The sequence below is a fragment of the Xiphias gladius genome, chromosome 8 (assembly GCF_016859285.1).
Source record: "Xiphias gladius isolate SHS-SW01 ecotype Sanya breed wild chromosome 8, ASM1685928v1, whole genome shotgun sequence".
NCBI classification, from domain to species: domain Eukaryota; kingdom Metazoa; phylum Chordata; class Actinopteri; order Istiophoriformes; family Xiphiidae; genus Xiphias; species Xiphias gladius.
In genome coordinates this window covers 12094357-12110171 of record NC_053407.1, presented here as the reverse complement: position 1 = coordinate 12110171, position 15815 = coordinate 12094357, and the positions used below count along the sequence as shown (strand labels likewise).

General features: G+C 43.4%; 1 protein-coding gene across 4 annotated transcripts in view; it reads right to left on the bottom strand.

Moving 5' to 3' along the window:
- Positions 1-1594: 1594 nt before the first annotated feature.
- Positions 1595-15815, bottom strand: part of rassf7a (Ras association domain family member 7a) — a 36193-nt gene continuing 21972 nt past the window's right edge. For all 4 annotated transcript variants that reach the window (XM_040133952.1, XM_040133953.1, XM_040133955.1 and 1 more), the window contains 5 exons: positions 7797-7992; positions 6064-6992; positions 3736-3910; positions 3520-3627; positions 1595-1881 (listed from right to left, as the gene is read on the bottom strand). In XM_040133952.1, coding sequence (XP_039989886.1) covers positions 1850-1881; positions 3520-3627; positions 3736-3910; positions 6064-6992; positions 7797-7899 — 1347 coding nt within the window. In that variant the 5' untranslated portion in view covers positions 7900-7992 and the 3' untranslated portion in view covers positions 1595-1849. The remainder of the gene's footprint in view (positions 1882-3519; positions 3628-3735; positions 3911-6063; positions 6993-7796; positions 7993-15815) is intronic.

Here is a 15815-nt window from a genome sequence, read left to right as displayed (position 1 = left end):
TGAAACATCATCATAATCTGTTAATGTCCTGTTAATGAGATTTGGAGTCCTCTGGGTTTAGAAATGTCGAACCTCACCAAGTGGGGGAGGTCGGACATGTTTCAGTCTGCATGTAGGATAACTGGAAGAAGAAGAAAAAAAATACATGTACAACATTGGTCCGAGGTCATCCGGAAATAAAACATTTGATGCGAAGGGTCCTCATGTAGTGCCGTGATTTTCAGGAACATATCTTTTTTTTTTCTGATCCTATTATTACCCAACAGTGAATTCAAGCAATTCATGGGACATGCAGGAAGAAAGACTGTATTTTTATTTTCAGTGTGCGTGCAGTATCCCTCATGTCCACTGACAGGCATCAGTGTTGCACCAGGGCCTTGACTTGTTCAGAGAGTGGGAACTAAACGAGGATTTGAAGCTTATCTACCAAGCCAGACAGCTCTAAATCTTCTCAGTATAATCCAATTCTACATAATTAATCATAATATCTAAACTGGCCGTCTCATGTACTTCTCCTTAATTCTAAACACACGGTCAGAAGTTAACGACAGTGACACAAAGTGGAGGTGTTTGATAAAAAAAAATTCCATATTTTTGAAGCTTTGAAAATGCTTCTGATATAAGTTCTTGTATACTGTATATTGAAATGGAAAGAAAATATGTGCTTTGCTTGGGATTTTACCTGGTGACTGTCAGCAAATGAGAGTATTTATAGAAATCCACAGGGTTTCAGTCCGGAGTTAGCCAGAGCACTAGGGAAAATCATATCACTCAACGTGGGCTAGCCAGCATATTTACTCTCCAGGGCAAACAAACAGGAAAGGGGTTGGAGGACAAAAGTGTTGTGCTGAAGCCTGTAGTTGTGCAGTGGTATGCTTATCCTATACCACAGAGGTTTTTTTTAATCACAAGTGACAGGATGCAACTTAACATCGAGTAGTTTTGTCGTCAGTACTTTAAAAAGAGATAGAACGCACTTCAACGCAGAGGGGTAAATCCACAGTGTTCTGCAATTAGATGTCCTCTGGTGGTAAGAAGCCGAATATGAACATTCAAGGAACTTTAAGGTACACTTCCAACTAAACAGGTCTCTAGTCAGGCATCTCAAATGCTAACAAGTCTGCGGTGCCCTTGTGTCTTTATTGTCATGTCTTGTACATACAGGATATGTGTGTTACATCACCCATAACAGCAGTAGCTGTGAAGCCAGGATGTTTGCTACAGTTCCCTCTGCATCCAAGGATGCACTTTCTGAGCTTTCAGATCAGCCGACTGTGAATATCAGCTTTAGAATGCCCAGAAATGATCGAGCGACATTGTAGGACCCATTCTACCACAAGCAACGAGGAAAGCATGCATATTAAAGCACCTATAATATATTCATAATGCATTTCAGATAGGAGCTTCATGGCACTGTAACTTTTAACACTGGTGTGTTAATTATTTACTGCAGGGTGTTCCAGATGCACTGCAGCTCCACTCCGAGTCACTATGTTGTTTCAAACAAGGTTAATATTAATTAAATATGATTTCCATAGAGGGTGTTAAAAAAAAACATTCACTCCATCAAAGATTCTTAAACACAACACACATTTTTATTATATTTAAATACATAGTAATAGTAATAATTTCTCTAGGTAAAAGGTTTTTCTAAATTATTTTACATTTCATACAGATACATTGCAGTGTTTAGAGTAGCAAAACTCTGTAAATATATTTGTCTTATGTATATACATTATGTATATCATGGTAGATTGAATAATGACAAGAGTTACAAAGAAGGGAGTCAAATAAGAGGTGACGGTGACAGAACAGTGAACAAGTTTCCCTTGGCCCTGCGGTCCATGTTTTATCTCCATGACGGCTCTCGGGATGTCAGGACTGCAAGACACACAAAAATAAGTCGGGATGATGATCCCTTTGTTTGGAAAACACTTTTCTGCTATGAGACAGCAGGAGAGAGACCTGGCTCAATTAAGCTACGCACACATGTCTATGAGAAACACAAGCTGACACAAGACCAGTTATTGGGTCCTTTACCCGTAGAGTTTGGGGACTATGACGGAAGTCTTGTAGTCAAGAATGGCATTTTGGGACAGAACTGGTTTCAAGCATGTTTCTATAACATACACGGAGATGTCTGTCATTGCTAAAGGAAGGAGCAGTTGTATAATCCCACAAAGAAAACACCACACTGCAGACGGTAAGGAGAAAGTGCACACGCAAACACACTTCACTTTGACCTGTCAGCATTATACAAAAGACATAATGTAATTCTAAGTGCTATTATAGGTGCTTTGGATAGTCAATTGTGGAGAACAGTATAGAAGACGTTCAAAGCACTGAAAACAACAGCATCCCCTATTCACTTGCTGTTTGTTATTAAGAGTTAAGTTTATTAAGGTCATCCTAAATATAAGGTACACTGAGGCACAATGCAGGTTATGACAGGTCAAATGTTAGGTGTGATGATAGCAAAGGAACCAGACGCATCCTTCCGAATGAAAGGAAAATGAAAAATACTGTAAGAAAACCATGGCCCTTGCCACTACCTCTGAAATGTATCCCTTCTTTTAGCACAGAGCTTGACATAAATAGACTGGCAAAAGCTATAAGCTCCTAAAATAAATTGCACTGCCTTCAAGCAGAGCAGAAAGAGGACAGAAAGATACATTTCGCTGTAAGCAAACAAGGGCCAAGGCTTCACACAGGAAGAGAATGGGACAGTGCAATACATTTTTGCAGAGCCCTCTGTGAAAGGCTCTTGCTCTTTGGAAGTCAAGCGTCACCAAAGTACAAGGCATTGTATAGATACAACCCCGTCACATATAAACCGTATCCATACATAAAAGGCAAACTGAAATGACACTGGTCGCATATCCTTCCATGTCACAGTATAAAAACAGTGTTACAATCAGAATGTCTGCTACAGTCATTCCCAGGGAGATCGATGTGTTACATGGAGATACAGTGAAAAGCAGCTGTCGGCAGACGATTGTTGACTCAAGGGTGGGAAGGCCACTCTGTATTACAGAGGTGGGGGGGGGTTAGGAGTAAGTTCCCAGATGCATCAAAGTATCACAAAAGCAGCTACTGTTAGTCCAGAAGCAAAACAGTGAGAGAGGAGGAGAGTCGGGAGTAGAAGCAACATGTAAAGACAGATAGATCCAGAGCATTAGAGATTGCAGGAATACGCGAGAAAATGGAAAGTGAAATGTGGAAGATTAAATCATTTGTCAAAAGTTAGGAACACAAATCAGCAAGACTGAGTTAGGTGCAGGAGTGTCTGTCAGCCTTTAAAAGTAGAGCACAGGGAAGCAGCTGAGAAGTAGCAGGGACCTCCACCATACAGATGCCTCCACTACCCAACAACAAAAACGGCAGCTTTAGTTTTAAACCCAATCAGGCAGGGGTAGAGAGTATAGGGGGCAAAGGGCTCTGGGACCGGGGGACGGGCAGGGCAGGAGAGGAGCAGAGCAGGATGGACTTGGGAAGCAGCGGGGTCTCACACATACACACCCTCAGGGTTGAGACTGGACACTAGAGGGTTTTGCAGGTTGCGTGGATGTCCCAGGAACTGTTTGGCAGTAGGGCGAGGAGGGGATTCCACTGGAGTTGCACTGCGGCCTGAGGGAGAGACAGAAATATGTTTAGAGGGCAAGCCATCACTCTTTAACAGCCTAGTATGTAATGCTGAGTAAAAGCTTCCACATCTATTTTTGTTTGTTTCCGTACTTCCATTCCTGTATCCATCTTGCAGAAGATGTGCAAGCTCTAACTGCTCTAGTTGCTCCTGAAGCTCAGTGCGTGAGTGGGTGTGCGCTGGCAGGACACCCGTCTGTTGAATAAACTGCTGCAGGTTACACTGCCTCAGCTCTTTATTCAGCTCCTCCAGCTCCTCCTGTTTGGCCTGAGATGGAAAAGAACATGGATCAGTGAGGGAAACAAAGGACAACTGAGAGGATCAGATCAGTCACTGCTGACTCACTGAATACTAACAGCATGTTTGCCTGTAAACAGAAGTCGGCACAGCATATGAAAATGGAATATAATTCTGCTCTGCAAGATTTAAATGAAAATGTATTTATGCATTTGTAAAGCAGAACTACTTTATTTTGCCTGTAGGTTACATTACTGTTCATCCTTTCACCACAAGGGGGCAGCAGATGCTACAAGTCTAGTCTCAAAAGTACTTGTGATCACCATCGCACCATTAAGCTGCAATGAATCATCAAAGTGGCACAACTACCATCAGCAGTTTTTCTGATTCCATCAGATTCCAGCAGCCTGAGGCATACTTACAGATGGATACATAACAATGCGTATGAGCCTGTGTGCGTTTCAAAGTTGTCTTAAGTGACCACATGCCACGGAGAAAGATATTCATCAGCTCCAATTATTGAAAAGGTGGAGTTCAGGGATCCTCCATCGAGACAGTGGCATCACCTTTGCGCCCACAGATTAAACTCTGATGTCCACAAACAGGCCAGTCAATCAGTCTTAATTGACTATCCATTTGTGTTTAAATCAATGCGTCTGCACACAGCTCAGGAAGCAGCAGCAGTATGCTATGGCCCCCATCCCCAAAGCCTGTGTGTGTGTGTGTGTGTGTGTGTACGTGTAATTGATGTTGGACTGAGGCAGTCTGCTGAGGCAGTTCCCACCTGCAGTTTTGCCTCCATTAGCCTAATGACAGGAATGCTGTGCTCATCGCCACCTACACTTAAACACTCGGCTGGCAGCCTTGACCGATCAGCTCACCGGTGACTGACACTGCTGAACATCAACCCCTTTCCAGTACTATGGATGGAGCTTTATTATACTGTATTATTTTGACCAGTGTTAACATCTTATTTACAGGGAATAAAAGCATCTTATTTCCTTCAGACAATTAACTGCCTGGGTGTCGAACTGCCTCTATGGTCACTTTTGGATTATAAACACTTGCAGCACTGTCGGTTACATGTTATGACACAGAGTTCAATATTATACTTGTATGTATGGAACAATAAGCCTAATACCTCTGTTCTGTAGCAGGTTGCTCTCTATATAATTGGCAAATTGATCATGATACACAGTCCCTCTCTGTCCTGTCAACAAAGCACTAAACCAGTTGGGTTCACCAACTGAGTCAGACACATCCCCTTGAGGATGGCTGACTGAAAAGCAAATGAGCTTATCATTATGTTTTAATCTGTTTTGCAGCCAGTTTGCTACTACCTGGAGTCCAGTGGATTGAGAATGGGACACGATGGTCTTTCAGTCCAAATGGTCTTTGCTTATGAAGACGCCGGACTGCAAAGGTTTTCACAGTGTGCTTTGTGACAAAACATTCAAAAGAGCATCTACATACTACAATCAAAGAGGCATTTAATTTTCTTCAGTGCCCTGGCTGGAACTAGTCTGCATCAACTCCATTACGCAGACACCTGAGTCTCAGGTTTCAATATGAGTAAACTCATAACAGTTTCACTTCAAACTGGGTTAGGCTTATTTTGACATTGCTGCATCTATGACAACCACCAAAAGTTAAAAAAAAATGACACCACAAACTACGGTAAGTTGAGGCCGAGTGGATCCAATAAAAGGGCGTTTTGTTCTACCAATCAATCCTCTTTAATATTTTTTCCATACACAGGGTACAAGAATAAGAAGATATCTGTCAATGTAATATAAACACCATTAGTAACCACGTGGTCGGAACATGCATACAAGATTCCTGCCAAACCAGTTCACCTAGACTGTAAATAGTCTGTAAGACAATAAAAATGTTCATACAAGTTTGGATATGAGTATACAGCATTCATGTAATCATAAATTCTTTAATGAATATTTTTATATCAAAATACCATAAAACATGTTTCCATTTTACTCAGTACTCCTTTTTTTTTTTTTTATGAGTGTCTCTGCTCTGCTGTGTATCTGCTGCAGTGTGCAGGTAGGAGAGGGATACAGGTTTATAGTATGGCTACAAGAGGGTCTGTACTACAACCCTCAAATCGCAACAAATGGGCTGCTGTGGATTTACAGCCCTCTCTCCAGAACCGTGACCTCTCTCCTTACCTGCAGCAGAGACTCCGCCTTCCCCAGAGCCTTATCAGTCTCAGATAGCTGCTCCTCCAGCTCTGTCCCCTGCCTCTCCTGGCTTTGGAGCTCTGCCTTCACAGCATTGAGGGACTCCTCAGGCCGGCAGGCTCTACCTTCTGCCTGGCTTTCCTGCTGGATCTCTTGATCCAGCTGAGCAGAGCGGACCGAGAACTCGTGGAGCCGTCGTCCACAGTCGTCTAGCTTGGCATGGAGCTCCCCCAGCTTCCTCCTCATTCCTCGCTCTCTCTCCACCTCTGCTTGAAGCTCCTCCTCCCAGTACTGCTCGTGGGCAAGCTCGGCCTGGTTCCTCCGCATCACTTGCTCCAGAGTGTCCATCTCTTCCTGCAAACGAGTGTCAGAGACTGGTGAGGGACAGGGAGACGGGTAGGGACGCTCCCAGGTACGTGTGTCCCTTTCTAGGGCTTCTAGCTGCGCCTCAATGGCCTTTAGTCTCTCCTGTTGCTGAAGAACTTTCCTAAAGACCTCGTCTTTGGATGGGCCCATAGGTGGTGAAGGAGAGGGAGATGGCACAGGGGGGGATAAAGGGCTAGGAGAAGTGGAGGGAGAGGCTCTCTGTTCTGGAGAGTCCCGAGGAGACCTCTTAAACTGTTTGGTTTTGGTTCTAGGAGAGGTGGATGGCCCCAGGTTAAAGGTGAGCGCTTTCTTAGGCTGGCTGCGTTTTGAAGACTCTGGCTCAGGATGCTTGGGCAGTGGAAGGGGAGTTGGTCTGTCTTGTTTTGAGCCAGGTCCATCACTGCTGCTGGGGCCAGTGCGGCGGAGAAAGAACTGAACTTCACTGCCGTGTTGGCCTAACTTAGCCAGAGACTCCAGAGGCCTCTCTGTGGCCAACAGCTGCCTCTCTGTGTCCCTAAGACGCTGGATCAGAACGTAACGGCCTGTCTGACCTGGGAACAGAGACAGAGAGACACAGAGTGAGGGCAAGTGAACATATGTGCCAGAAAACAACACAAATGATTAAGTTGTAGAAGTTGCATGACACTCCCGCTTTTTCTGAAAAATTATATAACATACTGTATATTAGTCAAATTTGTTGATGGGTCACTTGTGAAAGACTTTTTTCTTCTACAATGAAAATAAAGCAGTGGGTTTGACTCTTCCGCCTAGTTCTACGCAAGTAATGCTATGTGAGCAAATGACATCAGGCACATTTAGATGATGCTGATATCTCTAAATCTCTGCGTCCGAGGATTGGAATAAAAGGCTGCTGCGTAAGACTTGCACAACATGTAAAAAATGTTCAAATAAAACGAAGTTTCCACAAGGACCTTGAAATTAGGACAAACCCTCCCTAATGAATTGGCAGGCAGCTTACTCATAGAAGGAGGAGAGTGCTAAATCTGGAGTTGTGTTTTTCAATGCTGCTGCATCGTATGGCTTGAATAAAGCTTGAGGATACAGGGACAGAGATTCAGCTCGAATCCAGGCTGACTCCCTGGCAATCCAGCGGAGTACTCGATTTGGGTCAGTGGAGACTGAAAAGGTGAGTGCTGAACAGGATTGCTGCAACCTTGTTATGTGCAAGTACTCTTGTTTTGTCTGCATCCAATTCTTACTGCAGGGCTGTTATCTAATCACCTAAGGCCTTTATATAAACTGTCAAGCAGACTAATGAGGTGCTAAGTAACAACAGTTTGGACGCTGGTATCGCAAAATGATGACAGAATGATTTCGGAGCTTGAGATCCTCACCAATGGCCTGTGCCAGAGCAATGACCACATCCTGGCAGGACGTCTCCTCGGATAAGCCGCATACCACCCGCACCACTCCGTCCACCCAAACTTTGAGCTCCATCTAGGACCGGGCAGGGCAGGGCGTAGGGTAAGATGGTCTTCAAAACAGATCTCTTCAGCTTGGCTTGACTCAGGTCAACGCATGGCACTAGGTCTGTAAGAGATGAACAGCAGAGACAGAGAGCTCAGAGGTGTGTTGGTTTGATTGATGATTAATCCAGAACGTTCTCTTCCTATTTGGAAGAAAGGACTTTTGTGGATGAAGAAAACAAAGGCAGGCAGTTTTAAAACAATCGGCTCACAAAAACTACAAGGTCACAACACTAATTTTGATCTCACTGACTTGTAGATCTTACCCCAACATATGAGCGAATCAAAACGCACTGGGAGCTGTCATATACAGTGCAATCGGAAAGTATGCAGACCCTTTCATTTTTTCACATTGTGATGACCCCTCCCACTCTACCTGCCTGCTTGTTTCGTTCTGTTACTTGTTCTGTTCGGTTACTTGTTTTTCAGTTACTGGGAGGTAACTGGTGGGTGGAGCTGGGAGGGTTGTCTGCTCAGACCAGAAGGCATAAAGCACTTCCCTTCTGGTGATCTCAGTCTCTCTCAGCCTGGCCGTCTAGACCTGCCTTCTTCCTTTGCTGCACCATCCAAAATGCATCACACCATATTTTCGTTCATCCACACACTTCTAACTTCTTAAACTTCACACTGTGTAGTTAGCATGTTTAATTTGGGTTAAATAAATTACTTCTGACTGATATTCCCTCATGAATCTACACTCAATACTCCAGTGAGTTGTCTCTAAGCCACCGTTGCATTTTCTTGCATGTGTGCTTAGGGTCACTGTCCTGCTGGAAGTTGAACCCTAGCCTGAGGTCCTGAGCTCTCTGGACCAGGTTTTAATTAAGGATATCTCTGTACTTTACTCCGTTCAATTTTCCCTCAACCTTGACCAGTCTCCCTGTCCCTGCCACTGATAAAACACCCCCACAGCATGATGTTCCCACCACCATGCTTCACTGTTGGGATGGTATTGGGTAGGTGATGAGCGGTGCCTGGTTTCCTTCTGATATGATGCTTAGAATTGAGGCCAGTTCAACAGTTCAATTTTGGTTTCATCAGACCAGAGAATCTTGTTTCTCACAGTCTGAGAGTCCTTTAGGTGATTTTCTGCAAACTCTCCACAGGGGCGGCCAGCTGTAGGATTTATTCCATTTAAAAATTATTGAGGCCACTGTGCTCTTGAGAACCTTCAACGCAGCAAAAAAATGTTTGTAGCCTTCCCCAGATCTGTGCCTCGACCCAATCCTGTCTCTGAGCTCTTAGGCAGTCTTTTTGCTCTGATATGCATTGTCAGCTATGAGATTGACTTTAAAACCGGCGGACTCCAATCAAAACATCTCAGAGATGATCAAGAGAAATGGGAGGCACCTGAGCGAAATTTCAAGTGTCATAACACAATGTCTGACTACTGATGTCTATGTGATATTTCAGTTTTTCCTTTTTAATAAATTTGCAAAAATTTCTGAAATTCTGTTTTCACTATTGTATTGAATGTAGGTTGATGAGGGAAAAATTAGTTTAAACTATTTTAGCATAAGGCTGCAACACAACATAATGTTAAAAAAGCAAAGGGGTCTAAGTACTCTCTGAATGCACTGTAAATAGCACACTGACTCGTCCTTTTTTTGAAAAATCAGTTTCTACACCAAAACACTATTGCCGTCAAAAATGTGCTGTGCTGAGTGAGAGCATCACTGAATTGTAAATTTCAACACTAGCAGCCGACGGGTAGAGCAATGTAGCATTTTATAAAGTTCCTAGTGGTTAGTTAAGAGCTGCGGCAGTATGTTGTGGACCTGGGAGCACAAATGCCAATCTGTAACCCAATTAAACGCTCTGCTGCCCTCCTTCAAAGCCGTTATGATAGCTAACTGCCGAGGGGAACGGACAGGGAAAGTGGACCAACTCAAGTGTGTCTGTATTTGGGAGAGTGTGTTTGTGCAGGGAGAAATACATAGAAACATATCGGGAGAGAAAGAACAAATGTGTATATATGTTTGTTTTGTCCCTCAGTTTGATCCGCCTCAGCAGGACGGAAACTGGGTCTCATCAGACTTCAGCCTAACACACGTCTGGGCAGCAGGTTTAACTTAAATGAATATCATTATGTTAAGTCCTAACTTTGCCTGTCATAACTTTTACAGCTAAGATTAAAAACGAGATAATAAATAACGCAGTGCTCATAGAAAGTGAAATGCCTCGGGCAATGGTAGGATTATCTGTAGAACAGGAAATAAAACTTTGTAGCCTAGGTGGGTAAAACAACTCTTCACCCACAGTCAGACAGATGGTGTTCTCTTTCTGTCTGTCTCTCCAGTTCTCAATGGGAGGTGTTTAATACTGAGCCCCACCATTATCTTGCGCCTCATTCAGTGCCTGGCTCTGCTCCACTGGCTGCCTATAGGGAGCTGCTTTGGAGGAATGCACTGACTTCATCTGCCAGCCGGAAGAATTCCTGCTTTTCTTAACAAAGCCCTCAAACCCGCCCCTCCTCTTCTGCTGACCTGGCTGCCCCGCACCACCATTACTTCACTGATGTTTGGACGCCAAACACAAAGTCTGATGGGGAGCAACACCCAATCTGATGTGGCAACAGCCATACAGCAACAGCTCCATATGACTCCCCATGCAGAGGGAATGACGGCACAGCTCAGAGATTGAACCCGCAGAACAAGATCACAGGAAACAACCAGGAGATAGGAATTGGATGATCATGTGTGGTAGAAATTCTTTTGAGCTATCCGAGTGAGGTGATTTCATCTGGAGGGAAACTAGATATGAAAAGGGAGTACTTATCAAAATCAAATTCCAGAAATTTCAACACAGCAGAGACATCAATATTTTTCTTTCAGAGTGCACAATGTGTTCTGTGATTCACAGCTTTAAGCCTAACTGGTTGAATCACAGAGTAAGTTGAGAATAATTTACTTGGCTTATTCAAAAAAAAAAAAACACACACGCACACACAGAAACATTTCAAAAATATTTAAGCCAACATTGGAATGCTAACTTACAGGCCTGAACCAAGCCTACCTATATGCAAAAGCATCTTCATACCTTGGAGTAACATGTGAGAAAACGGAAAACTGATTACAGAGCTCAAACAGAGGTTGAACTCTTGAAATTTTTACAAATACATGTATATAAAAATTTGGTCTTACCTAGCTGCAGTTGATGTAATTCACATGCAAATAAACTTGCACAGTTCTTAACCTGAGGGGTTTTTTTATATCTGTTCAAGATTTGTATGTACTGTAACAATGACATTAAATGAGAACACAAACACACAAACATCTCCTAGCTAAGAATGTCACTCTCCCATGATGCTAATTCTTGTCCCTCCTGGCTGTTGAAATGTGATAATCTGCACTAACAGGAAACAAACAGGCCAGTAAGTCTCAGGTTGCTGTCTATTTTCTCTATCACAGGCGCAACAGCACTAAGAACCAGACATCCGCCTCACGCAGCCCCTTTTCTCCGGAGCTCCGGAGTCCTATGTCAGTTCTTAATGAAATTCAGACACAAGAGAGGCACCTTTACATTGTTTCTAAAAGGTAGTCGTAGAATCATGAAGCATACCATTTACACGGACATCTAATGAAATAGATAATGTTCCAAATGCTGCCCAAGCCAAACAGTCTGACAATCAACACATTCACTACCCAGAGAGGAGAATGAGTCTACTGCAGAATGTTTGGTTTCAGAGTCAACATGCAAATGCTGTGGACAAACACAGGCTGCAGACTGCTTTGGGGATGTTCAGAGTCACCAGGCGCATACACCCTAATCAAGACCATTAAGGTTATCCAAAACTCAGAACTTTACCCCCATGTCTTCACACCTCCAAACTACACCCCTTAAACTTTAGGTCAACCCTGACCCCCCCCCCCCCCCAAACAAAAAAAAAACCATCCCAACTCGCACGTCTACTTTCATCCACGCCCCACCCATCCAAACAATACAGGCCACAGTTTCAGTTGAAGCAATCAACAAACTGAAGCAATCAAAAATCTCCTACTCCAAGCTATGACACAAGCACATCCATATCCAAGAAAAAAGCCTGAGGGGCTTGTCTGATCTGAATACAGAAAACAGACTAGTTGTACCGTATGATGAAAGGGGGAGAGAGAGAAACTGTGAAGAAGACAGACGAGTGAGCAAATGAGAAACGTGAGGAGTAAATGTGGGCAAAAAATGCTGGCAGATCGATAAAGAGGGAGAAAGAGTGGTAGAGAAAAGAGCAGTGATTGGAGCCATGTGCCATTCCCTCTCTCCCCCCTCTCATCATCACTCACCAGCTAACCCGCTTTGCGTCTTTCATCACTCTGTCTGTCCCTTTCTCTGTCTCTCTCCAATAACAGTCTCCAAGCTCCGCGTGAATTTGACTCAAGGCAGAAGTCGTTAGCATCACAGCCCTGCAGACACACGGGGCATGATTCAGCTCGTCTGTGTGCCACTCTGTGTGAGCAACAGTGTCAGGCTGTGAATTGATGGACCTTTTTGGACAGGCTGGGCACAGAGAGGCTTCCTTATGCCAAAAACTACCACAGTTTATTTGAAATAAATGAAAGCACACAAGACTTTAAAATAAACATCTGTGGATTTGGACAATTTTTCCTATCGGAGGTTGACTGTCTGATATGACTTCATTTCTTTACAATTTAAAAATAAACACGACATCTGGCTCAGACAAGAATCTAGCTGAAGACATGTGAAACACTTACTTCCCACTTTTTGTTTTTCTTACACGAGAATCCAAAAATGCACGCAACACATGCACAGACAAAGCAAATTAAAACAAAAAAAAAAAACAAAACACATACACATAAGCACAAGTACACACGTATTCACGCAGCTGGGCAGACACACCCTTAATCCAGACCTTCCTTTGAAAAGGTCTGAAGAATTAATTTCTGTTAGTCACGAGCAGGATTGGGAAACATCAGGAAACAAGTTTATCAGAAAAAATCCAAGAAAGCTTATTAATGTACTGTCAATTTTCAACACCTGAGCCCTTAGGCTACATGAAGAGTATGCTTACTGGGTGTTCAATGTGTCTGTGTGTGAGTGAGTGAGTGAGTGAGTGAGTGAGTGAGTGAGTGTGTGCGTGCGTGCACAGGAAGTGCATGCTAGTTTAATGGTCAAGGGTTGGGTATTCATGTGTTCATGTACAAGCTTGTACTTGTAAGTGTGTTTGCAAGCAGACGTACCATTTAGGCCTATCTTTATGAGAGGTTGTTCCAGCTCAGAATGATTACTGTGCTATCTCTGAAGCAACAGAAGTCTAAGGAACAATGGCAGGAGTAAAGGGCAGAGTATACACATTACACACTGCCTCAGATCGGAACCACAGATGGATAACACAGACACACACCAATACTACGATTGTAAACAAACGGCAATCCCTATCAGTATCAGCAGAGAAAAGAAGACCCTGGCCCAGGCTGGCTTAAGTGTACATAATAGGTTAGGCATTGCTGTTAGCGGACAATGAACAGTGCTGGGAGAAGCTGTGTCCTCTGTGCCACTCTGCTCCAGGTTGGCAGGGACACACAAACACTCAAAGAGCCAGTAACACGCTGGCACCGAGCAGCCTGGTCTCATCTGTACTGAAGAGACACTATTGTTGTTCTGGTTCCACACTCGGCAGACAGTGTTGTCTCTTTTGTGGCCTCTGTCATCACTGGGTCGTCTGCCACGCTGAACCACGCCAGCTTTTACTGCCATTCTGCTGTGTCCACATGTAACCGCTGATAAAACTAATAAAAGGCAAAACAGATGCTTTCTTCTGTCCTCTCTCGCCGCCTGTTTTGCATTCTTTATTACTCCTCCTCCTTCTTCGTCTTCCAGTGTTTCAGTCTACCAAATTCAGAGCACAGTTCATGAGCTAAAAGACCAATGAGACTGAAAACACACAGAAAAAAGTCTACAACGTGCCCATAGTTGAGAGCAGCACAATAATTATTCATAATGGTAGAAAATTATCCTTTTGCTTCAGCAATTAGAACTGGCTCTCTGTGGAAATCTTGTGATGAATCACATGGGTATTCTCAGTCAAGTCTTCATTACCCAGCAAGGAAAATTTCTATGTCTAATACCAGCTTGCACACCGTCTACAAGAGTTGTAACACACACACACACACACACACACACACACACACACACACACACACACACACACACACACACACACACACACACACACACACACGATAACTGGAAATAAACTGTACCTCTTTCAGGGTTTCAACTCTTCAGGCTTTTAAATGATCAAAACACCTATGCTAAAGCTTATATCTGGACAGAAGTAGCCAGGTGGTGCTGGAAGAAACTGAGTGGGTCAAAAAAGCCATCATTATCATTATTAAGAATGAGCAGACTTTTGGAGTTACAGCCCAAGGGGTCTTGAAAAGCTTCCCAACAAAGCCTTTTAGAATCGTCATTTTGTTGCACCTGCACTGGTTTGTTGTTTGTTTGTTTGTTTTGACAAATTCACCAGTATTGCTCAACTCAATAATGTCTCATTCAAAAAGATCAGAAGTCTTTCTAAAAGTAAAAGTTGACTGAAGGACTGAACTGTGTGCAAGCTAGGACCAGCTTAGTCCTTGGGCACATTCAGAAGGTATTTGGGGAGATCCTTTACCTTACATAGTAACACCGACAGGCCTAGCCTAGCCTCATGTTTTTATCTCTTCATGATTGTATCTCGGACATACAGATCTTCCAGATCTATGGCAAAGAAAGCGATGCTTTCTAAATTCTCCAAGAGTCACTGGCAGCTCCCAAAACACCATAACCACCATGCAGAAGTCATTATTAGCAGGGCTCCAGGGCCTGTGGTCAGAGAGCAGGGAGTGGTCCAATGGGCACGTGAGGAAAGAGATCTGCGGGCTTCTATTGGGTGATATTAAAACTTAACAACTATCCAATGTAGACACACCTCTCACAAGCGAGATAATTTGCTTTTATAGCATCCAATAGGGCCTTAAAATGTAGAAGAAAAGAGAAGTCACAGCTGGATGATTTAGTTTGTCTGGGAGGTGTAAACAAAACATCAGACAGTTCACCTTGTGGTACGTGCACAACTTTTGTAGCTCAGCTTTTGAAAAGAAGGCTGGGTTGTGTGTTTTTTTATTTTTTCTGGCAAAACAACATTTAATTTGCATGTAGGCAATAGTGTATTCTTATCTGTAAAACTGTGTATTTTACTTGCACAGTGATTGTGATGCATCATCTTCCTCACAGTACAGTGCTAGGCTGTAGCAGGCTCTCCAGACACACTGCTTGTTAATTAGACTGAACGGTTGCCTGGCTTTCTGCTGGCGGAGCTTCACTGAAGCTTCAACACACCTGATGAATAATGCATTTTTTTACAGCACATTAATTTGGCAAATATTTCTCAGAACAAAGTCCAAATGCTTGTGACCGACTATCTCTTTGACATGCTAATGACTCAGCGCAAAGGAATCAGCAATATCACTAATAAGCATTGTCGTCATACGTGCGTACAGGGATCTGTCGCTGCAGCCTTCAGCCTTCTCAATTATAATGATTGCCTCGTCCAAGTGTGAAATTTCAATGAGAGAGGATCAGTGGTTCATTAGTAGAGGGGACATCATTGCCTCCAAATCAAGGGCAAATATGGCCAGCGTTACCTAGTATTTACAAAAGCAGACTCTTTACTAAAAGGTTGCAAGCTCAAATCTCTGATCAACTGGACAGATGTGGTTCTTCAAGTATTTACTGATAGATCTCATGCACAGTCACTTGACATACAAGGTGTTTAATCCCTATGCATGTAAATGGTGATTGATGAGGATTTAAAGGTTAAAGTCGATCACTCCAGTTGATCTGAAGCAGGCCTCTACAAGGCCATCCAGGGTCTGGCCATCACCTGTGGCTGTC